This window comes from Aythya ferina, assembly GCF_964211825.1.
Source record: "Aythya ferina genome assembly, chromosome: 16".
Taxonomy (NCBI): Eukaryota; Metazoa; Chordata; class Aves; order Anseriformes; family Anatidae; genus Aythya; species Aythya ferina.
In genome coordinates, this window is record NC_140315.1 from 9,821,290 (window position 1) to 9,847,105 (window position 25,816).

General features: G+C 38.0%; 1 protein-coding gene across 3 annotated transcripts in view; it reads left to right on the plus strand.

The window, feature by feature from the left end:
- UQCC1 (ubiquinol-cytochrome c reductase complex assembly factor 1) overlaps positions 1 to 24,066 on the plus strand; it is a 50,515-nt gene extending 26,449 nt beyond the window's left edge. For all 3 annotated transcript variants that reach the window (XM_084538325.1, XM_084538326.1, XM_084538324.1), the window contains exons 8-10: positions 18,749 to 18,826; positions 20,206 to 20,319; positions 22,881 to 24,066. In XM_084538325.1, coding sequence (XP_084394451.1) covers positions 18,749 to 18,826; positions 20,206 to 20,319; positions 22,881 to 23,015 — 327 coding nt within the window. In that variant the 3' untranslated portion in view covers positions 23,016 to 24,066. The remainder of the gene's footprint in view (positions 1 to 18,748; positions 18,827 to 20,205; positions 20,320 to 22,880) is intronic.
- The last annotated feature ends 1,750 nt before the right edge of the window (positions 24,067 to 25,816 follow it).

The following is a 25,816-nucleotide window of genomic DNA, read 5'->3' on the forward strand; positions in this document are numbered from 1 at the left end:
ATGCTGTTTTTATTTATATGAACTAAACTCAAATGTCATCGTTTAGTTTTCCTTACAGGATTTGGGGCTTGGACCCAATGATACCTTGAGGTCCCTACGAACCCCTACAATTCTGTGATTCTGTGTGATTCTGTGATTTGAAGCAGCAGCAAACAGCAAAGAGAAGCAAAGCTGTTTGCTACCCTTACAAGTATGTTGAATGCAAAAGTGAGGCATAGTGTAAGTTAGAGCTGTATCGATGCTTTTAAGTAGTCTCTGAGAACAAAAAAAAAAATAAAAAAAATAGGGCTTATTGTCCTTTCTTTGTGAAGGGAAGCACAGGGCTTCCATTTCTGCAAACTGAATTATTCATCTGCTCTCAAAATTCCCCCCAGATGATGAAAATTGAAAGCTTCCGTATATGTTTTTATCTAATCTGGAGCCTCAGATGTTAATATATGCTTTTTTAATTGTATGTTTGCTGTATGATGCAACTATAAAGAGATCATATGTTGTTTAAATGCCATTCATTCCTTGCTTTGGCAAGCTAGGCATCTTTTCAGTTTGTCCTTGAATTAAAATTTCACAATCTTTGTAATGATGATCATGCAATGTAATAATAAATATGCTTATACTGCAGTATATAATAAGATGCCTACAATATGTTTTACATTATCAAGATATGCTTTTGGCTGTAACCTACTCTTAACATAGCTTTTATGTAGCAATAGCTGATGCTTAAAGAAAGCATGTACACATTTAAAGGCTTGATCCCACAAACAGCTACATCTGTGTGTATATTTAGTACAATTTAGCTGCACAGAAGTCCATAGATTTTAATGAGACTCCTAGTGAGAGAAGGTGGACTCTTGAGGTAACAGCTAACTAGAATAGGCACTAAGAAAGCCTAGTGAGCTGTACTAGTTTGTAGACTTGGAAATCAGGACAGTGCTCTGCCCCATCCTATTTGTGAAGGAACATTGCTTTCATAATTGTTCAGAGTTTTTTCTTTCATCCTTTAATTATTCCTAATCTTTCAGTCATTAGTTTGTCAAGTTTTTATTTTTAGTATTTAATAGTCTTTACTCTTCTGGTAGTATTTATTGTCTGTTGCATAAAAACAGTTTATGCATTGATGTTTGTAGAGGTTAGCTGTTCCCTTTCTCCTTATCCTCACTTTTTTTTCCCCTCTGTGCTAGTGATCTTAGCCTACTGTCCCATTTTGCCCATCCCTCTGCACAGGTAATTCTCCTTTCACCCATGCTTTCTCATCCTTCCTCACTTTTTTTCCGCTTCACATTCATGTACGCTCACTGAACTTCTCACATCTCAGCTTTAGGAGTGGTAAGTGATAAATAAAGGACACTTACACTGGATGTTAGGTTCTAACTATTAATCTTGATGTATGTATCTCTAGCCTTTCATCTTAAAAGAAGTTGAGGTAATTCTTTACCTTCTCTCTTAAAATCTGACAAAGAATCTGTGAACCAGTTGAGAAATATGTATAAAAGCTGTTTATTTTAAAGCAGTTTAGTCCTGCAGTCAGTATATATTGAACCTTCAAAAGAAGATAGTTAAATATGTCAAGAGAAGAATAGTAGATAAAGGGAAAAGATTATGACTTTAATGTTTCACTGCTGGTGCTTTCAGATTTCATAATCTTAGACTTTCTCAGAAGTAAGTCAAATGAAAAGAAACTTTTCCTGAATTATTTTATGGCACTAAGATATCAACTGCAGAGCTCCCTAAAGGAGCAATTGAAATTCTATACCCTGATTTTCTGTCATACAGGGTATCAGTGGTCAATATTAACCCCCAATTGGTACATTCCTGTATTGTGGTACAAGTGACAGAGGACCTGTATGAAATTTGCAGGTTGGATGCAGTTAGATTAACTTGGTGACAGACAAAGCTGCAGTTCTTCAGCTTGTTTTCATATCTAGCAAGAATTACAACATTTGATACAGAAAATTGATATTATATTCCTGAATTGATATGGATAGTTTATTGAAATACTCCGTCTGCTCTTAAGTATATAAGTTCATTGGAGCTGAAAGTGATAGAATGCAAGGCATTTTAACTGCTAATTTACATCAGCTCCAACTCCAAATGGAGTTTGTATTATTTCAAAAACTGGTTGTTAAAATTGCTGAAATCTAAATCTCAGCTACAAAGTTTTGGGACCTGTTAGCCTGAGCTCCTTCAGCACTCCTGAATGTCGGCAAGAGTCAGAAACCAAAACTTGACACAGCTGTAAAAACACACAGAGAGCCTGTGGCCTCAGCAAATTCTACTGGTGCAGGCATATTTCAGATATAAATTTTACTCTGCTGTCCCTTGTACTAATGAAGTCAGTTTCTTTTGGTGGATTTGCAGCCAGGTGTGTCCAGTTCTGTGGCTAACCAGTGCTCTTTACTTAATTTTTCCACTAGTGACATTTCTATCAAACTTTAAAAACAAACAGAAAAATTGGCTTGATGCAATGGCTCAAAGTGTTAATAGTAACGTTAGGCTGGGTAAAAGACTTCTTTCGATCCTGCTTTGCCAGAGATCTCCACCTTGTGGCTTGCAGTGAATAGACTTATACTGTCCAAACTGGCAGCTGCTTTATCGTTTTATAAGGGTAATTCAATCAGAAATTTACTAGAAATTGCTGCTATTTGTCTTCCAATCAGAGTTCTTCAGCAACCTGAATATTAACCTTACTGATCTGAGTATTGTTTCACTAACTGGGTGTGTATAAAAGCAGTTGTTGCAAGTTTGAATGTATTTTAATATGCTTAGATGAAGCCGCAGACCTGATCAGAAGGATTTGTGGATGCTGGAGTTCCCTGGAATGGAATTTCAGATGGTAATCTGACAATAGAGATGTGATTCTTAAAACAAAAACAAGAACAACAAACACAATAAAAGGCAACCCCCCCTACTACTTCTGGATGCAGATTGCATGCAGCTTTAGAAAGGGGCATAACTCTTCACTCAAATGCAAGTATATTGTTGTAACCTCATTTTAGCAGTGATAATCTTGTGTGTTGTGGTAGCATTGTGCTTCTGAAATAAGTTTTTTTCATTGCAGAAGAACAATTCATTTTTAAACTGTATGTGTTCTAAAAGCTGCAAAAGAGATGAGAATAGGAGGGGCTGTCAAGCCCAGCATGCCCAAACATGTTTTAATTTATCTTAATCCCACTTTCCTGTTTTCCCACCAGACCACTCAGACCCCTGCTCCCCTGCCCCCCTTTTTTTTCCAGGAACACATCTAGGTGTCTTTTGAATTCATTTATTGGCTCTGCTGCTCATAGCACAATACAGTCTTTGTTATACTTTTAGCTAGAGCTGTTTATATACAGTGACCATAATTTGTTCTCAGTTACATTGGTGTACATCTTAAGTAACACCATCAGAATCAATAACATGGTTCACATCAATGTAGCTGAGAGCAGAATTTAGCTCTGTAAATTTGAACACAATTTTGGCTTAATACTCTTCGTACAATTAAAAGACTTTAGAAGATTAAAATGCCATTTGCTGTACACTAGCAAAAAAAAAAAAAAAAAAAAAAAGAAAAAAGAAAAGCAGAGCCAGAATTTAGGTTTACATCCTACATTATTGGACTTTCCTAAACTTGATACAGTTCAATTAAAGTTGTTATTTTTGTGGAGAATTAAGTCTGACGCTTACCTAAGGACTCAGAAATCACAGTCAGAGTCAGACCAGTAAGGTTCTAGAATGGCTTTCAGAGATGAGAGGACATAGTGTAAAATTGATAAAATTTTCAAGATTGAATGCAGTCTTTGTATGAATTGAACTACTGCAGTTGATGACCTACAGTGAGAAGCTACTACACTTAAAGAATCAGGGGGGTCCCTTTCAGGCTGGTCTTTAAAATCTCGTGGAAAGTCATGGAGTCAATTTGGGATGCACAGAACAGAAACTACGTTATCATGGGAGAACAGGGGAGATCTGGGGCAGAAGGAAAGCGTGTGTAGTATTCTGGCAGCATAGCAGATGCGGTAGTTGAGATGAGGAAAGTATACTGAAGCAAAAGATGTAGAGAAGGTAGTAATCTTTTTTCAGAAAAACTCTGAGATAGAAGAAAGAAGAGAGCTTTTAGTACAGTTGAAAAAGTTAAAATAAAAATCTAAGGCCAAAGAGGAAAGATTTTAGTTTCAAATGGTCTGTACATTTTAAAATGTGCAACTTCACTATGACATTTTAAGGAGAAAAATGTTAAGATATTGATGATTATTTTAAGAAAAAAAAAACAACTTCTCAAAGTATTGAGATTCAAAATCGCCGTATACATTTTTGTGCTTTTTTGTTCAATAGGATAGCAAGCTTTGTATGACATGTTTTAATTAAATGTAGTGTATTAAGAACATCATTAAAAATGATGTTTGAATTATCCACAGGTAGTTAATCTAATCTGAAGATTAACTGGGCTGTGGATGCAAAAGCCTTGTGAGATTAGGTCCAATACAGTTCTTTAAAATCAAAGCAATATCACATAGGCACTTCTACTTCCTCAGTGTTTGCTAATTAAAAAACAAACAAACAAACAAACAAAAAACCATGATCTTTTCCTCAGAGCATGAAAGCCAAGTTGCATCAGTTCTGTGCACCACTTGTGGGTCCAATAATGCCAGTGTTCACTTGATTTTCTTTGTTACAGGGGTTCTCCATCCCCTGTTTGTCAGGGTTAGAATCATGGATTATACAGTTATTGACAGTTCTTCAATCCCATTTAAGACAATGATGGCTCTTCTCTCTACTAAGAAACTAATCCACATGTAGAAACTTAAGCACAATACTGATTCTCTAGGTAGAGAAGCCATGTATGTATAACACACTTGTGTTTAGAACATAAAATACTGTGGACCCGAAGATCCTTTGTGCCAAGGATACATGTGTTCCTGGGCATAAAGGAAACGTGTTACTTATGGTCATACACAGTGAATTAAAAATATTCACTTTGGGTGGTTGAAGTGTTTTTGAAATCACAATTGTAGTGTCTGTTTCTCTAGCAGTATGGGAGTAGGGCTTTGAGATTAACATAATAGACAGAAAACAAGTCCTGTAGAAAATGGGATTATAGTTGCTGTTTTAGCAAGATAGCTAACAGCCTATAAAGCTTTTAGTAAAAAAATTTACATCTAGCTATCAATACTATATTTTGAGTAGGAAAGCATGATGGGGTCACACCATATGCTAGGAGCTGTGTGATTCAGAGGGGATAATGAAACATATTTTATTTATTGCATGCTGAGTGTGCATGAATAAAATTTCAGAATGATTATCATCTATGCAGCAGAGTAGATATTTTTTAAAAAAAAAAACAACAACCTTTTGGAGATATTTTCCACCAAGAGGTACTCTGATGTCTTGAATATAGTGGCCTGAAAATGCCAATTTATTGGCTAGTGTCATTGAAGGTTTAATAGGTAAGTCAGAAGTGCATGTTTAAGGTCAAGTTCAATATGATGGAAATTAAGAAACTGGTTTTAAAGTTAGCTTTGTCTTGTTCTTTGAGGCTTTGTATGTGGTTGAAGTATTGCTTTTCCTTCATCAGTAGGATGTGGATTTTGATTGATTTGCCTAAATTCACCTTCTGAATGTCACCAAGAATGTACACCATATTCAAAATTAGAATCCAATTCTTATTGTATGAAGTCTATCTGCACATAATAGAAACAGAAATACAAGCAAAAAAAAAAAAAGGAATAGAAGCATCAACTCTTGGTCCTTTCTCAAAGAGCTCCAAAGTTCTTAGTGAGTTTCCAGTAGTCCTCACTTCATAAATGCAAAAGAGCAGCAGGTACTGCTTTCAGAGTAAATTTAGTATTATGTGACTATGGAAATCTTATTAACTTAAGTGTGCAGGCAGATGCATGTGTGTGTAATAATACCTTGAAAATACCTGGACCATGATGAGGTCTGGAACAAATAGTAAGCATGGTGATGAGAGCTTAATGGGGTCTTTCTCGTGTTCACTTTTTATTGTAGTTCTAGATTTGCCAGGGATACCTGATACTGAAATCAAGGTATAATATATGCTTGGGTTCTTTGCAGTTGACCTGCCCACAGTTTGCTGTAAAGTCTGGTATTAAAAAAAGTAAATAAATCAAATTTCCCAGATGTATTTGCTTCTGTTGCCCTAAGGTAGTGTTTGTCATCTATTTTGTGCCTTCCTCTGGTGCCTGCAAAAACTACACTGGAAGCTGCCGTGTGACTTTTCTAGAAATACTTTTCATTATTCCCCGCATATACCTGTGTGACTCACTTGCCAAAATTGATTTTACTGTGCTGTGGTTGTAGATGTTAACTGCTGCCTATGTTCCTCAAATGCTCCAGAACATAATGTAATTCCCAGAATTCAAATGTTGAGCAATGGAATTGCTTCTCACCACAACTGCACTATCTTTATTTTGACAGTGTAGAGATGACAGCAGAAACAGGGAAGTGATCAGTAGTGAACCTGTCTCAATTTCCAGGCTCAGCAGAACTGTTAGCAGTTAGGTTTTCAGTGTTCCTGGTTCCTGTCATTGCTCTGTGTATCACTTACTGTATCTTATGCTTTGCCTGTGGTCAATACAGGGTGGAATAATGTGTTATGCTAGGTGTTTAGGAAACTGTTATCAGCTTTCTATTCTTTTGGAGTTTGTCCCAAAATTCCACAACGGAGATCAACTGATCAGCTTGGCTAAGTCTTTGGAGTCTCTTCGAAGACAGGCATCTCATGTGGATGTAATTCTTTATTAACACCAAGCTGTTGCAGTGAAAATATATATACACTTTTAATCTCCCTTTCCAATACAGAAAAATACCCAGACCAATGTCTCTTCTAAATCAAACCATTGAGAGGTTCCCCATGTACTTTGATCATATTGTTGCTTGTGCTTTTCACTGCCAGTCGAATGTCACTGGTATCTTCTGTTTCCTCTTCAAAATCTGTATAACTTAAGCTTTCTTTATGTTTGTGGTACATGTCTGTATGAAAAGACAATAACATAAGCATTAGTTAGGGTTCCAGTGTGGTGCAGGGATGCTGCAGAGGGGCTGACATGAAAGGGCTGAAAATCCTGCTCTGGTTCTTCTGCAGATGCTGTTAGGCCACCCTATCATGGCACGTCTATCTGTGAATAATGCCATGTCAGGTAGTATTAACTGAGCATGAGCATTTGACCCCAAAAGAAACATGGTAACTCTTATGAAACATAGCAGCTTGATGACTTTATGGGAGTACATCATGCCAGTCGTTTTCTGTACATATTCAGCTTCCATTGAATGTTTCCAAATGCTAATTCTGTCCAAACTAAGGAGTGGTTGAAGTCCTACATTTGGCACAAATTCTGGCCTTGTCTCCACAAGGCACAGATAAAGTGGTTTTGGGATCTCTTCTCTTGTCTTTATTTTGAAGCAACTATGTTTTCTTCATTTGTGTCTGAGGGAAAATGTGTGTGCAGCTTTGCAGACTACTCTGTTTACAGGATGTCCTGGTTTCAGCTAGGATAGAGTTAATTTTCCTCCTAGTAACTGGTATGGTGCTGTGTATGTGGAAGAAGGGGCGCTGCGCGGAAGGAACTGCAAGACTGTTGTCTCTGTGTCAGCCAGTACAATGACTCTAATAGGATCTTTGTCATCCTTCCACAATATTTGTGCAATTGTGGTGATGAGCCTATACCACTCTCTCCTGTTATAAGAACAGGGTGCTGCTATTTTCATTGCCTTTTTTGCTTGACTCTTTGGTTTTGTTAGTTTACTTCTGCATTGATGACTTTTTGTAATAATGCATTGGCCATATTATTGTTTCCTGATATGCCTCATTTTGGCATTTACTTGTAGTATGTAGGTAATTACTTAAGGTCTTAACTTACCTCACCCATTCTGCATGGTTTTTGTTTTTCCTTCCTCTCATTGTTCTTGATAACTTTTGCATTGCCCTGATGCCTGAATTCACTTGAGCTTGTATCTTTTCTCCCTTTTTAGGTTTTTCACCTGCTTTCACAATTGCTGTGTCAGTATGTCTCATACTTCTCCCTTCCTAACTATCTTTTAGAGAATTAGTCTATTTCTCTACCCGTTCCTTTTACCTGTTAATTCTTTGTTTCCTTGCAGAATTCCTTTCTGTATGTCAGACTGGCACCACCACCTCTCTCCATTCTCTTGTTTTCTTTGATGATCATAATCCTGTTATAGTCATGGTGCCAGCTGCGCCTGCTCTCCGTTCCTGCCATGCTGCTTCACTGCTTACACAGGCATGTGCTGACTCTGTCATACTCTTCTAGCAGCCTCATATTGCAAAGGTCCACAAATAAACCTCATGATCTGTCTTCTCTGCTAAACCTACTCTTGAAAGTTGAAGCATCTTCATGACTTTGATTCTTTCAATCCCAGATCTTTCTTTTAGTTCCTTTTTTTTTATCTGAACACATGCTTTCCCATGCTAAATACTAGTTGCATATTTGCCATCTTCAGCATTTTCCGCCGTTTCTGTCCTTGTGCCTCATCTTTTTCTTTCTCTGACCTAGACTTGATTCATGTGTCTTCTGAAGACTACTGCTATGATCATATTTGTCTGCTTGTCACTCACTATGGTGTTAAATCTCCAGACCATCTCCCCTAGTTTTTGTGTTTCAGTTGCCTCTAGTGGTTTACGGAGGAAGATGGCTGGTAGTCTTAGAATCAACAAATTATCTTGATTGGGGAAGACCTTTAAGATCACCAAGTATTACCATCAACCTGACCTACCAAGTCCCATCACTAAAGCATGTCCCTCACTGCCACATCCACACACCTCCTAAATACATCCAGGGACAGGGACTTTACCACTTCCATGAGCAGGCAGTTCAATGCTTCACCACCACCTCTGTGAAGAAGTTCTTCCTAGTATCCAATCTAAATCTCCCCTGGTGCAATTAGAGACCATTTCCTTGTGTTCTATCCCTTGTCACCTGAGAAAAGAGACTGACATCTGCCTGGTCCTGCTGGCCACACTATTTCTGATGCAGGCCAGAAGGCCCTTGGCCTTCTTGGCCACTTAGGCACACTACTGGCTCCTGTGCAGCTGGCTATTGACCAGCACCCCCAGGTCTCTTTCTGCTAGGCAGCTTTCCAGCCACTCTTCCCCAGGCCTGCACTGCTGCCTGGGGTTGTTGTGCCCCAGGTTCAGGGCCTGGCACTTGGTCCTGTTGAATGTCATGCAGTTGGCCTTGGCCCATCAACCCAGCCTGCCCAGATCCCTCTGCAGAGCCCTCCTACCCTCATGCAGATTCACAGTTCCACCTAACTTGGTTTTGTCCTCAATCTTATTGAGGGTACACTCTCTTCTCCTGAATGCAGCTCTGTGCCACTTCAGTTGTACAACTCTTCAAAGTACAGTCTTAAATTCTGCTGCAGAAGCAATGTCTTCATGTTTATAATGTACCTACTGCAGTGCCTAGTAGTCTGGCTAGGTAAGTGGATTGCAAATGTTTATGTTTTTCTTAGAGCTCAGTTTATTTTGTTACTTCATTTTCTGACTTCTCCAGCCTGTTTTATCTGTTCATAAAACTGCCAGTTCTATGAAGTCCTTATTTTTGACTGCTTTTGCTAACAACTCCCACAGTAAAATAAATGGTGCAAATACAATGCATTCAATAATTGCAGTGCTGTCTTTCATGTTTTTTCCTTTGCTGTCTTTTATTCCTTTAATATAAGCAATTTTTTTGTACACATCTAAGCAAACTTTTCTGTTTTCCATGCTGTTTTGGGAATCTCAGTAGATTCAATTCTTTCTATTCCCTTGTCTGTCCTCAGTTGTTTTATCTTCTTCTGTTTCAGATCACGCACAGCACTTACTCTTTCTCTGTTGGTATTAACTAGATAATTATTGTTACATTTCTGTTAGAACTTGAATGTTTTTGTCTCCATATTCAAAGGGTAGGAAATAATGCAAAAGGTTAAAACAATTTAACCAAAACACCAGCATATCTGATCTTAGAAAGAGATCTATGTTGCTAGCATCATATTGATTTTCAAATTAATCACATGGCCTTGTGGTCATGAGAATGACTGAACATAAAAAGGGAGATTCAGCTCATGGTAAGGAGTAATGTGGATGGAAGACTGTGTCACTAAGGTCTTGGTGTATGGAAAATGAGCAACACTGATCTGAGTTCATTTTTGTATGGCTTGGGCATAGATGTCGTAACTCCAAATGTATGTGGAGGGTAACAGAAAGCAGCATTCCTGTGAATGACCAGTTGTTCTGGGAATATCACCTGAACTATATATTCACTTGTCTAGTTCATGCTGAAGGTACTAACGTTTTCTTCTATTTGTAGCTGTTAAATGAAGACTTTGGTTTTTGAAGCTGAGGAAATTATAGAGACACATTTAGTTGATGGAAGTTTGTGGTGATAGCCCAAGAGGACAGAGCTGTGTACAAGAAGATTGAAAATAAAGTCTGAGAGTATCCTAATTTTCCCCTTTTGTGTTTCCTGTTTAATTCTGTACTTGCAGGGGAGAAGATACTGCATATCTAGGTTTCATCTCTGTTATTTAGGAAACTGCAAAAGGAAATTTTTGCCTTTTTAAAATCCTTGATTGCTCTTTTAGGATCTTCTGAAAGTTTATTTATCCATGGCAGCATCAAGTCTGAATGAAATACAGAATTGGGAAAACTCACAGTATCTTACCATGCGGCTTTTTCATGGTTCACTTTTCTCCTTTGCCTTTTACTTGAGGGCAGAACTAGGGTACAGAAATAATTTTTGTTCGCTTCTGAAAGGTTACAGTAATAAAGAAACTCTTGTTAACATCAGAGTATATGGCAGGCAGGAGTTTTCACAGTCTGGCATTGTTTATTTTACCAGCAATTTGGAACCTTCTGCACTCTTAAAATATTGGCAAGAAAATATTTAACTGTTAACTATTCTGTGGCATGCGTGTGTTTGAAGCCCTGGGGAGGAGGAGTGCTTGGGGAAATTGGGTTTTTCTCAGCTTATGATTGAAACCAGAAGGTGCAGAATATTGGTAGAAGGTGAGAGTATTGTGACTTCAAATTTCAATTTTATTCGAATGTAGAACTGATGGGAGAATGCCAGGCAGGCCATGTATGAGCAGGGCTGTGATAGGAAATACTGTGAAGTCTGATGGGGCAAACACAAATAAGCCAGGCTGCTGGACACTACAGAAATGAATTTCAAAGTTAGATAGTGAGAGTGAGTGTTTGCATTTGTCCTGACCTCAGTCACTGGATAAAGGCTGTACAGTACTAGGTGTTAGCATCAAGGATTAGGTTTACTAATTGCATGGAATCTAGCAATTATTCCTCAATTTTGAAATGAAATAAAATGAACTCTTTTTTGTGTGTGGAGGGTTTTCTTGGAGAGGAGATGGCAACTGCTTTGGGGGACATACTTGTTCCAACTCAACAGAAACTTGGAAACTTCTTGGAGAAAGAGTATTTTCCCCTGGGGAAGAAAATAATTAAGGAAAACATGCTATTTGGTATGAACAAGATCATTCTTGTATTTGTGCATAAAATGTAGCCTCTTCCAGTAAGATTACTAAAAGCTATGCTAAAGATAGCTTTTGTTTTTCTAATCACACTAGCTTATTTCAGATGAATTTCTATGAGGTCAGTAACCTGATGATTGGAATCCAGGATCATCTAATGGTCTGTGGCTGTCTTGCTGCAAGTTAGGACAGGAACAGATATATAGACAGAGATGCCAATCTCTCTGCAAATATCAGCAAAAAATGAATGAAATGGAACATGTTAAGTAGTCATCTTCTAATGTCAGGTGAAGATCCAGTATACAATTTCTAACAATGACCAGAGATATTTGGGAAAAAGTATGAGAAAGAGAACAAATGTGTAGCATGACTTCTGGTATGTCCTCTCAGCATTCACTGATGTGTAATATGAAAGTTGCATAAGGACTGTCATATTTAGTGTCTACTAGCAGAGCAGTCATCTATGAACATGTAGTCCTTTTTTGACCCCTTTCATATTTTTTGTGTATTAATGTACTGTGACAATGACTTCTACAAATTAATGAGATTTTTTTCTCTACATGAGAAAATACTCCTGTTTATTTTTTATGTATTGGTTGGACATTTCATCAGCTTCTTTCTACATCTGGTTTCATGAGAGGAGTAATTCCTTGTTTACCTGCTCTATACCACTCATGGTTTTACCTTCTCCATCTTCTTTCTCATTCATTCATGAATACTACTAATGTGTCCTCTCATGTGTCTAATCCTCTTGGTATTTTGTGTTTTTTATTTTTTTATATATTTTCTGAGATGAAAAAGTATTATGTGCAGCGTTTTATGTATGGGCACGCTATGGATTTGTGGTGGAAGAGGTTCCTCTTGTACTACATTCATAATACTGTATTATGTTCATAATAATTTATGAAACTTATTCGTCTTTCTCCACTATTGAATGTTGAGGTGAAATTTTTGAGATAGCTCCATTAAAAACTCTTTAATTTCTTGAATTGTGGCTGTTAAGCAAGGGTACATTGTTCTGTAATTTTTTTTCTATAAATTATTACTTTTTCTTAACATCTACTATTAGTACATTTATCAGTGCTGAAATTTATTCATAATTATCTGTGATTGTTAATCAATTTATTATTGTGTTTTTTTTACTACTTCGTACTAATGGAAGTCAGGATTTATCAGTCTGTACTTCCTTGGGTCTCCTGAAATACTTCTCACAATTGACTCTACCTTTTGTGGCTCTGCAATCATATTAAAAGCTACCTAATATTTTTCATGTAGTTTAGAACTTGAGGAGCACAGGGATTTTGTTGCTCCATATTTTTGTCAAGTTGTTTTAAATCTTTTTCTATGGGCAGATCATACCACATGGAATACGAGGGACTCAGAATGCTGGGTGGTAGTGAGGTGGTGACAGAGCTTTGTTTATTCACTGCCTCATCCAGTGAAACATCTTGGCCATCAGATGAAGCTAGTAGGTGTTAATTTAAAGAGAAACAAGCAGGAGACAGTGGTTCTCCTCACGGTTAGTAGACAAGGGAACTTTTTGCTGAAACATCTTGTAGATGCAGAGAGTTCACTGGATAAGTTGCTTGAAATAAAGACCTTCTGAAGGTTAGTATATAAACAGATCTCAAGGGCTGAGAAATGCCCTGAGCTGCAAGTGATTGGGAGAATGCTTTGAGGAAGCACAGATAACCTTGCACTCTTTACTTCTCTTGCTGTATCTGACTGCTGTTGTGTGTTGGGTGGATCCTTGGTCTGATCCACTATATTTTTTTTCCTACTAAGGATTGTGTGTGACTTCCTCATAGTTATTCAAGTTTGTCTCAGTAATGAGACCAACTTTTGCAGGTTCTCTGTTACCTGCTCATGTTGAATATCTACCCTAAAAATTTACTTAGCTTTACTACTGTCTTCTCCAAGTGCCTCTTTGAAGCTTCTTTGTTTAGCTTCCTTTCAGTTTCTCAGACAGAATTCTTGCTTCTGGTTCATTCAGAAACATTTTAATGATCGGTTTTAGGCTTTTAGCAAGTAGGTCTTTTAAAGAAGCGTTACAGCAAAAACTCTCTACAGCTGCTCACCCTTACAGAATCAGCCCAACTAGACAGAGAGCACAGCAATTTGACCTCTCTTCCATGATCTTTCTCTTGAAAGGTTGTCAATGAGCTCTGCCAGCCACATACTACAGAGAAAAGAAGAATTCAGAACAAGCCGCCATATATTTAATATAATTAGGATTGTATTGTGACCTACTCTGCATTTTCACTTGTTACCATGGCAAAGTTTCCAAATTAATAGACTGCAGTATAGAAACATACCTCATTTTCTTAATACTGGCTGTCTAGTAGGGGTGGCCATCAGGTTTTCCTGAAATCTGTAGATAATGTAGTATAACTTGCTTTTCTATGTCTGCTTAAAAAACAGATATGCTCTAAGGTGTGTTATTGATGATTGTACAGTTGTTATGAAGGTAACAGAGCATGCAAAAGTCTTTTTCCATTAACATGTTTTTATAGATTGAAGGTTTTGGCAGGAACTGGTTGTGATACAATCTAAATAAATTTAGCTTTTTTTTTAGGTTAATACGATGTCGAACATTTAAGGTGGCTTTAAAGACTGTTCTCTGAGTTAATTATCTTCTGTGGTACATTACAAAATTAATGTCTCTTAATTAGAAAATTAGATTATTTTAAAAAGTTACTATTTTAAAGTGTATGGGGAATCACAGCTGCAGCTAATTACAGGCCAATACGCTTGACCTTGTTTGAAGACAAAGAAACAAGACGGTTAATAAAAGACTCAAAAAAAAAAAAAAAAAAGATTGGAAAAATACTTCCTGTAATATCTTTGTCATTTCACAACTATGCGAGATTGCCTGAAGGAGCTAGCGTTTTCGTCCCCTTGCTATGGAGGTATTTTTAATCTGTTTTATTAGTTTAATCTTCTTGATCTTAGCTGCAGTCTCAGTCCCTTTCAAAATTGCTGTCCTACAAGTAATAGTTATGTTATTAGAAGAAGTAAAAGGGTTGTATGCAGTCTTTTCCATTTTATGCCATGTGCATTTATTAAAAGGTCAACAAAAACTTAAAAGCCCATATATAACTGTATGTGGTTATAATATTTATAACTAATGTAAACACATACAATAAGTCATTCTTTCCAAATGCAGATTTGGAGAAGGTCTGGGGGAAAAAAAAGTCTGAATGTTTGAGGATTGACAAAAAAATAATTGTGAATGATTAGTCTTTATGTCCTTCAGGAACTCCTGCCGACACTGACTGCTCTAGTAATCAGAAGTGTAAACAGAAGTGATTCATGTTTGTGGCAGCATGGCTAACAGAAGTCATAGAATCACAGAATTCACAGAAGTCCTCAGAGTAGACTCCTTCATAACAACAGAAGGATACACAGAGCTGTGTGACTAGTTTTGCGCAAGAGATGGACTGATTTTACTGTATCAGCATAAAACACTACTTTGCTACTACAAGTGTGACTACTCTGGGAGTGCTCTGATGATGCAGTACATCAGTGTACCTAGTGTAAACATTACCTTAACAACCTTGTCTTAGTTTGAAAAGAGGACTGTGGTGACACATTTACTGTGTACACACAAAAGAGCAAATACATTCTACAGGAGAAACATTTTATTCTAGAAGGAATGGTATAATGAGAATGAGGAGGTGGAAGCTAAAGCCAGAAAATTCAAATATGAAATGAGATACACATGTTCAGCTGTGAGTGTGATACACTTTAGCCAAACACAACTTACTGAGCTTAGTACAGAGGGAACTCAGTGAAATGTAATGGCCTGTGATATGCAGAGGGTCAGGTTCTATGATCTAATCATTTCTTCTGGCTGAAATCTCTTCATAAAAAAATCTAGTTCAACCATAACTTATGGCCTAAAGAGAGGAATTGCTGCATGAAATTCAATGACTAGTGCTTGCACAAGGTGAGTTGGAAGTGTCCCTTCTGACTTTATGGTTGGATTAATGTGTTAAAGTAGCTTAATGTCACAATACATGCTAGTAAAAACCATAACAGAAAGATACTCCTGTTAAAATGCTTTCAAGTAGAATAGCCTGTGGAGATGGCAGCTATGCCCACACTAGTGTGTACTGTGGCCTAGCAGGAACATGCATGTTGAGGGAAGCAGTTAATGATCCAGCATCCCTGATGCATGGGCTGAATCCTTATGTGGTGCTGGTGTTGGGCTGATCCTATGACCTGGATATCTCTTAGCAGGCAGAGCACATCCCAGCACATTTTCCAGCTAGTGCTCTTTGAGACAGACTTCTCTGCAGTGTAAACCAAAGCTGGTAGGGAGGGATGGAGAGGAGATTGATTATGAAAGAAGATTCTCCATCCAACCAGAGATTAGTATAGGCTTATCCTAAAGCACCTTTCTTTTTAACTGTACACCTCTATGTGTGATAGTTCCATACATGTATAGTGTACACAATGAAACAGTCTGCTCTTACTTTCCTAGAAATTTTGTTAGAATACGAACCCTTAACTGGGATTTGATATAGTAAACTGCCTGATGTAGCAGTAATACTCAGCATCTGGCTGTTAAATGATGCATATTGAACTTGAGGCTGAAGATAAGATTTCTCATTGCAATATAGTAACGAAAATGCAGTGTGCACGCTGTAGTTTGGCAGGCAGAATGTGGGATCACAGAGTGCTTTAATGAAAAGTTGCAATGTAGTAGAAAGATGTACAAAAAATACATATATACACATATATATAAAATATATATGAACTAAGGTAGTTCTGTATGTTAATTTAGATGATGGTTCATTTATTCTGGTGACAGTTCTACAATGGATTGTTGCAAAGAAGGCAAAGGGCTGAAGTCCCTAGAAGAGCTCCAGATGTTACGGATTTTTTTTCTTGTTATTAGCAATTACTCGCTTGGAGTTGTCTAGCATTTTTTGTTCTTAATAATGAACTGTGGAAGAGTCAGCAGAATCATGACCAGCCAGATCATGAAACTTGGTAGTGGTAAGAATATGTAGAAGTTTGAAAAGAGGAAGCATTTCCAACAAACCGTGATTTAGATTTTCTCATTTTTCATACTTTATAAAGGTGTTTTGTTTTTTTTTCCTGCGGTGTTTGTACTTAACCTCTGCTGTTGTATTCTTCAGAAGCTGCAGTATTCCTTTAAACATAATTTTATTGCTAAGATACTGCTTCATCCCCAAAGTCACATTTTATATTTTAAACTGTTTGTCTTTTAAGATGTATTTATTGCCATGTTTGTTTAACTTGGTTATCTCCTTCATCAATCTGTTTCTTGCTAACTTAAAGCTGTTGCTCTTTGTTTTTAGTATAGAGGGCTGCTTCCCTGGGGAAGTATAGTCCAGGACTTGTCTCTGTAATGGGACTATTTGTTTTCTTTGCCCCTTGCAGTTGCCTGCTGTAACATTTGTAGTATGTGTTAAGTAATCCTTGAGGTAACATTTTTATTATGTCATAAAAAGTGCGTGGCAAATATATAATAACTCATGGAATTTGTTTGTTTAAAAATGGAAGGATAATTTATTGAGTGTGTTACATGAGACCTGCTCCCCCTTATTAGAGCTGTAGAAGTGCAGCTTATTTAGAAGTATGTTCTATTGAGAAAAACCACGATCTCTGACATACACAGAAAGTTTGAGCATGGTTGGGTAGAAATGACATCATAGTTTATGTACTCAATAAAAATTTAATTAAGTCATTACAGAAGTTGCAGTCATCATTTAACCCTCTGATTTCTTATGGTTAGTTCTTTTTTTTAAACATTCAATAATAACCAGTCACCAAATCTTGATAGCCTATAAAATATCTGCATGAATTTTAATAGCTTAAATTAATGGGAAAATATGAGTAACTGACATAAAAGGAATTTTCCTTGTGTTTGCCCTATATGCATTTCTATAAAAATCGACTGATGAAAAAAGATAGTGGTTTAATGGAAGAATATTTAACTGGAGATTTGCTAGTGTGGCAAAAACTAATTCACATTTTGATAGAAAAGCTGTTGCATAAGCACCAAGTTGAGTACCCTTAAGGATGCTAAGAATTTAGGACATGGCTCATATTTTCATAAGTATTAAGATACTAAATATGCAAAGTTTTCACAGCTTTTCTGTAGCCTTGTGAATAAGCTGTACATCAAAAAGCAGTAATGCTCAGTCCATTGTAGAATTGACTACCCTGTATTCCTGTTGACAGTTTTTTATAAAACCTGCCACCAAGATGCAGTCTCATAGATGAGTATTCTGCTAGTATGCAGGTATTAAGATAATTATCTTTGCGTGTGAGGTCTGTTTAAAACAAGAACAAGCAAACAAACAAAAACCAATGGAAGCATAGCTCAACCCTCAGGAGAAGAACTGCTTATTAAACCATTCTGTTGATAGAAATAAAAAAATACAGGCAAAAGAAGTAGATGGTTTGCCTGAGGGAGGTGCACAGAGTTATTTCAACCTTCTCTCTACTGATCTCCTTTTGTTCTGTCTTAATCTCATGTAGGGGTTAGTTCTGCAAGCCAATGAGTGGCTTAGGCTATAACCAGCAAATATTTAAGCAATTGTTAAATTTAGTTAAAAGTCAGTGTGGAACTTAGACTGAGTCACACAGCATGAGGGGAAGTACCTGTGTCATCACAAACTGAAAGAAATTCAGTCATAGTGAATAACTAGTGCATCTGAGTTTCTACTGAGATGCTGTAAGAACAGAATTCATGTGATTCCCGAATGTACAAGTCAATATTGAGAAGTAATAGTAAGAAGTGGTAGGGATGCTATCTTTAGTATTATGGTATTTCTACTGTGACAGGATGCCCAGCTCTGAGGCCCATGCTTTAGGGAAAAAAAAAAAAAAAAAAAAAAAAAAGGACAATGCAGCTTAATAGTTAAAATGCAGAGGAGTCTTCATTATCTTATTCTGTAGTGCTACTGAAAGAGAACAGCCTTGCCTTCACTCTTCACCCAGTTGTATCTTTTCCTCTGTTCATGTAGCTCTGTGTCAGCACTGGTGGCTGAGGATTTTTCTGCCATTCCTTGACTTTATAGCCATAACCTTGACTTTGTCTTTCTTTTGTGTACAGACTTAATTGAGCTGCGTTACACGTTGTTCTAAAATCTTTAACTATAGGAATATCATTTCTTACAGACAAATTCTAACTTACATTGGTCAAGGCGCTTTTTCTTCTTTTCCTACTGATAATAATTTTTTCATCACCTCTTTAGATCCCCTACAGAAGGTTTTCTGCTTTATTTTTCAGATTAATTCTGTTGTTCTAAAGGAAGATTTGAGAAGTATGGTAGAAAATTTCTATGCAGCTCTATTTGGATATGATGAGGTAAGAAGGATGTTTTCAGAGAAATGTGCAAGAACAAATAGACCCAACTAAGTCACTGAACACAGAATATTGCAGATGGGTAAAGCATTTGCTATATGTATTGTTGGAGAAATGTTACACTGTAAGCAGACTTCTTGGTGATAATCTTATGCCTTTTTAAGAAAAAAGAAAGCACCTGACATACTGATTTAAACCATTGGACATAGAAGAAGGAATATTCTTTGTTCTGTTTCAATGTCCCTGCTGTCAATAAATAATTTTCTTCCTTTGAGTCCCATTGTATTCAGCTATCCTTCGAGAGTAAATAGAGCATTTATAAAGAACGTGTAAATGTGGAAGTATTTATAGGAAGTATCTGATCAATATAGGGAGGCAACAGTATCACTGTGCATAAGCATCTGTGGGATTTCCAAGGAGAAAATCCAATTGCACCAGCTCTTTTAGTAGTTATTTTTTTCCCTTCAGTGGATATTGTTCTTCATATGCTCTTATTCATGGGGTGGTATTTGCATTCATGTGGTTATTTTGCATTATTAATACATTATTAATGTCTCTTAAATTTAAACTTCAGAGTTTTGGACAGTGTTATGAATGTGAGTCTTTAATCTAGTTTTAAGTGTTGCCACGATGTGTCTGTGTCTGTTTTTTTTTTTTTTTTTCTCTTTTTGTTGACAGTCTTTTTGGAAACAAGATGTCTAATTAAATTAACGACAAATATTGACCTCTTATCCACTCTTTCCTTTGGCAAATGTTGTCAGCAGAGGCAGGAATTATGATACTATGTACTGTGATGAGAACACCACGTAATCTAAAAAGACAACAAAAGTTGGAGAGAATTTATAGAAAAGGTGTTAATGGATGTGATTCTCCTATAAGCCAAATTTAATATTAGATTTAATGGAATATCTAGATAGTTCTTGATGAAGAGTTCTCTTTTTCTCATTTAGTATGAAAAACATAAAAGCAAAGCAAAATAGCAAAGTCCTCGTTACTTCTCTGTGACATCATATTATGCATCCTTTTCCTCCAGTACGTAATTGGAGAATTATACGTCCTCCAATTGTCGTGGTCTTCACAAAATTTTGTAAGGTGGTGTTGTCTTCTTTGTAAAGCCAAAATCTTTGTGGTAAAGTTTTCATAACAGAAATGCAGTGATTAGCTCCTGCATTTAGGAATATCCTAACCTAGCTTTTTTTTCCAGACTAATTTGCCAGAATATTTGTTACAGACTGCTCTGCAAGTTACTTAATTTAAGGCCAGGCTTGTTCTCCGTTCTGTAAAAGGAGTGATGTTGATGCCTTTTTATATGTTGCTGTGGGCTTTGAGGCATCTAATATTGTCAGTTGGCAAGTAATTTTTAACTCACCTCTATACTTTAGGGAATTTTGTCTGATGATCACGTTCTGGCAGCAGCTCTTTGGAGAAACCTTTTTAACAGGAACTGCGAGGACCCTCGGCATCTGGAGTTACTCGTAGAGTATGTGCGCAAACAGGTATGCTACAGCTCATAACGTGAATTCTCTTCATTCTCTTGGTTTGTATATTGAATGTTTATTTTTGCTTGCATAATATGTAGCTCATTTCTCCTTATCAATATCACTTTTTTAATGTTGATTATTTTTTAGAGAAAAAGTAAAACCATAAAAACTGACTGATATTCATTGTGGTTTGATGAAAAATAACTACAGAGAAATTCACAGAGGATTGAAAGCAAACCTGTATTCCTTTTTTCTGGGCCCATGTTATCTTCTGATACTGAACTTAAGGGACTGAACAAAACACATAATCACTATAATCACTTGCCTGAAAAATAGGGTGAAAGAATAGGTTTTTGAAATCTGGAAGGTGTATGGAAGGTGAGTGGGTGTGGTGGTTTCACGCCAACACATACCTAAACTCTGCCATGCTGCACTCTCACTCTTCTTCCTCAAAAGAACAGGGGGAGAAAATATGATAGAAGAAAAGCTCACAGGTTGAGATAAGGACAGGGAGACCACTTGCCAATTTTCATAAAGGGTAAAAACAGACTCAAAGTAGGGAACTTAATGTAATTTATTGCCTGCAACTAACAGACTAGAGCAGTGAGTACTAAAAGCAAAGTATAAAAACACCTCTCTCCCATTCACCCCCTTTTACCACCTCCCCTGAATGGCACAGGGGAATGGGGAATGGAGGCTGTGGTCAGTCCCTAATGCTTGGTCTCCAATGCTCCTTCATGGTCACTCCCTGCTCCTGCTCCAGCATGGGATCTGTCCCACGGGATGCCGTCCTTCCCAAATTGATCCTGTATGGGCTTCCCACAGGCAGCAGCTCTTCAAGAACTGCTCCCACATGGCTCCGTACCATGGGGTCCATGTGTCAGGAGCAAACTGCTCCAGCGTGGGTCCCCCTCGGGCAGCAGCTCACCCCAGATCCCCTGCTCCTGCATGGGGCTCCTCCATGGGCTGCAGCATGGAGATTTGCTCTGCTGTCATACCCATGGGCTGCGGGGGGACAGCCTGCTCTACCATGGGTCTCTCCACAGGCGAGCTTCAGCTCCATACCTGGAGCACCTCCTGCCCTCCTTCTGCACTGGTCTTGGTGGCTACGGGTTCTCTCTACATTTCCTCACACCTTTCTCACAGCTGCTGCTGTGCAGCAGGGTTGTTTTTTGTTTGTTTGTTTTGTTTTGTTTTGTTTTCTCCCTTCATCATTGTGCTCTCTGGGGGTGTAAACAGCATTGCTCACTTTAGCCACCAGTGGGCCCTTTTGGGTCCCCTGGCTGGAGTTGGCTCTTTTCTAATATGAGGTAGCTCCTGGGCTCTTCTCACAGGGACTGCCCATGCAGCCCCCCACACTATCAAAACCTTGCTACATAGCCCAATAGAGCAAGGAAAGGCTGAATGCAGGTTGCCACAGGTTGCTCGGGATGCCGAAATTGTACATGGGTTTTAATGTCACTGGCAAGTCTTATCGAAGAGAAATTTGTCTAGGGTTAATAAATGCAGAGCAACAACCTGAAGCTCAAAATCTCTGTACTAACAAATTTTGTGAGGGAGGGAAAATAAAGAAAATAACATTGCATTCATGCATTGTATTCAACTCCTGCTGGAGAATCTGCTATGGACTGTCAGAAACAGGATGTTGTGCTTAGGTGGCTCTTCAGTCTGATCCTTGTTGCCATGGATGTATTTCCTCTGTTGAGAAATTCCTTCTCAGATTATCTTTTATTGCTAGTAAACATTGGAAATCCCTTATGTAAGATGTCTTTCACATGTGTTCTTGCTGATCCTGTCTTTAACAGTGGCTATTATTGGATGCGCAGAGAAGAATGTAACAACAGGGCAAGTGTGTGTGCTACTTCCCTGGTTGATTCTTAGCAATCTATGCTCAGGCTTCCTGAGCCAGAGGTGGTGTTTCTAATTTTTAATGCCTCTTGATGGGCTTTTTAGTTCCTTTCCCTCACCCCAGTGCTTGCAATGTCTTATGGCAGCAAGCATGGCATTTACAATGTGTTAACGCTATGTTATGTGACAATAGTACTTTGCTTAAATGTTTTGTTTGCGTTGCACCTTGAAATTTCATTTGATGCCAATTATTTCTTGTAGTGTAAGAATGTGAGTTCATTCCCTGTTCATCTCCTTCATCAGCCTGTGCGTTTTTGTAAATCTCAAAAGTTCCCTGCTGGTCAGGTTTTTTCCTACAGTGAAAAGCCCTGGTCTATGTGAAACCACTTTTATGAGAGCACTCCTTGCAGATAATGGTACTAGCAGTGTGTCATTTGACTTAACTGCTTGGAAGATGAAATGAATCATGTTATTTTGCATCTTTGTCCTGTTGCCAAACTTTCAGAGGAAGCATTAGCTAAGGAATTAGACAACCTTGCGCAGTTAACTCCAGTTGATCTGCAGATACTTATCTCCTAGCCTGCCTGTAATGCTTAAGCAGTCATAAATCTTTTTCAGTGTACCTCTCACAAATGGCAAAGTATACCAGAAAGTAGCGTGTTTGCGTAGCTCTTGAGGGCCTTTAATGAGTGTCAGGATGCCTTGCACTAACACCCTGTCTCTTGCAGGTGCAGCACCTGGATGCACTGAGCGGGGAGGACCTGCTGTTGACGGGTGAGGTGAGCTGGAGGCCTCTTGTGGAGGACAACGCCCGCAGCATCCTCAAGCCCCTTTCCCCTGTTTACAATGACGAAGGACTCTGAGAGCATCTCTCAAACCAGCTTGGGAAACATGCCTGAAATTGAACTAGGCAGAGGCTGTGAGGTCAGGAAGTGAAAACTGCTGTTGAAAAAGAGCGTATTTAAATAGATATCTTATCTGTGGTAGCTGAATAGCAAATTGGACAGCCTTACTCTTCTGAATATTCACCTGTGAATAAAGCTAGTTGGTTTGGGAACCTGTGTTCTTTTTATGGCACTGCCTGGTCCTTGCAGACAAATTGCAAGACCTGCCTTCCATCTTTGGGAAAACAGATGTTTTACCATGACTTATAATTATCTCCAGAAGCCATTTCTGTCCTTTGCCTCATTTAGAGAGCTGCTACATACAGACTGTACGGTGTTCCTTTGCTTACTGAATGGTTGTTAATACAAATCTGAGCTTTGCATATTAGATGTTAATATATTCTAAAAGCCTGATATCAAGATGGCATGGTCCATTTTTGCTTTAATAGAGTTAAGAATTGCTTTATCAGGTTCTGAAGGATTTTCCATGAAAATCCTTTTTAGGAACTCTTTGCACAGGAATAGGAGGTGCAAAGAATAATGCATGGTCCCCAGTAATCCTCTAACTCTAACCATCTTAATGAGGAAAAAAAGTCTGAAACATGGCTGGGCAGTTGCTAAAAGCTACCTCAGAGCACTTGGTATTTCAGAGGAGCTCTGCCATGCTGATATTTCCATATTCTTTTGAGAGCTGTGGTATAAGAATTTCTTCATGAAAATAGCATCTATGTTTCTGTCCATGGCTCTTAATGGGATAGGACTGTGCTGCCCTCCACTCCCAATGCAGTGGTCCAGGGTTTTTCAACAAGAGCTGTCAACCCCAATTAAAAGTTTATATGGCTGTGCAAGCAAATTACCCCAACACAGTAATTACGGGAGCAATAGCTCCACTGATTAAATCAGCAGAGGCTGAGGTGTACTGCGTAGGTGGATGGTTCACCAGGCTATTTCCAGGTCAGTGACAAAAACAGTTTTCATTTCTCTCATGTCTAAAATTGTAGTCTGTAATAAATGCCAGTCTGGGTAAAAATGATGTGTATGTGTTTTCTGGGCCATACGTGACTTTGATAAGAATAAGCCCTATGATATTAGGGTGTATTCCTAATAACACTATTAAGCAAAAGTGGAGGAGGATGATTCTTAGTTGATGAAATGTTATTTCTGCTGAAAGAGTGACTGTGCCTGGCTGTGACTGTTCTTTATGACATTGTATTCTTCATATTGTACGTTTTGTTGAATAGTTGACATCCCTCCTCTGTGTGAAGAGCAGTGGGATGTTGAAAATAGGCTCTCAAACACTGGTCTGCATTTTTTTTAGCCTTCACTTAAGGAACCTTCTCTATACAAAAAAGGCATTTTGTTATTTTTTTTCCAAGCCGAACTTCCTCAGTTTAACTTGTTATAAAATGAGTCATGTAAAGAAACCCTCTATGTGTGAGGTGTATCCCTTCTCTGTGAAAACATTACAGACCAAACAACTTGCTTGCAGTTTATTTAAGATGCTTTTGTTGAAAGCTGAGCTAAGCAGAGAAACCTCTTATGTGTGAAGTATTATACAGTGTATGTGAGATAATAACACCTTGTAATTCATTACAGCTGGGTTGTATTTACATAAAAGAAGGCTGAGCTGTGTAGGAATTTGCTGATTAATTTATTTTTAATGGGAGTGAAGTATACCAAGTACCAAAATAAACTTTACTTTGTGTATCTTACTGCTCCTGAAATAGGTGGAAAAATTAATGGTAGATATTTTGGCTCAAAGCTACATACATTAATTCATATACAAAACAGTCATTTAAACTTTAACCCCTTTCCTGCTATGTAATTTAAACCTGGACTCATGTTATTCATGCCATGGGAACACAGGACTGGGTGTACACCACCCAACCCAAAGGACATGGTGCTGCACACAGGTCAGAGATTGTGCAGTGTCTGTTGCACTGATGCTACAGAGCCAGCAAATCAGTAGTAGTCGTGGGACTGCTAGTCTGTGGATGGCAGTGCCATTAGGAGCATGGGTATTGAACAGCCAAATGGTCAAAACTAAAGCTTTCCTAAGTTTATGGGCAGGAGGCTTCAGAAATATGGTGCCAGACTGTGGTTGTTGGCATCTGTTTTTGTGCTTATTAATATGAGAATAGAAAGACCTATGATCATGGTTCTTTGCTTGCTCCAGAAAATACCTTCAACCACCCCTCTGTTACAGAGCTGAGCCAGCAGTCACAATGTGTTTTGGACAGAACCATGTGGGGCACATTAAGACATTAGAAGATTGTTACAGACCTAGAAGATAGAAAATGTATGAAACGAGTGATCTTTTTTAGAGAGGAAAAATACATGGAAGACTACACAGGACTTTGCTTCCCAGACATTAATGACCTGGAGACAGCATTTGGATGTAAAATGACTCCTCTTACTCTTGATGCATGCCAGTAGGCTAGAAATATGCCATTGCCTACATCTTATGACATCTTTACAACCAGACTTGAGAGTCCTTGAGAGAGTGTACATTTCCAGTAGCAAAATCTGCACCTTGCAAGCATTACAGGAGCAGTGGGTAGCAGTTAAGTGATTCCTGTGTACACAACTGCTCCAAGTGCAGCAAAACACAGTTCTTTTAAAAAAATATTGCAAAGGCCATCTTTTCCAGTTTTCCGGGTTTTGCAAAGGGAATCATCAATGGTATTTTGCTTATGGACAATTCTTTTTTGCTTCAGCATGGGGACACTTACTGAGGTTTAGGTTTATATATGTGGAAATCCACTTCCTCTGAAAGGAGC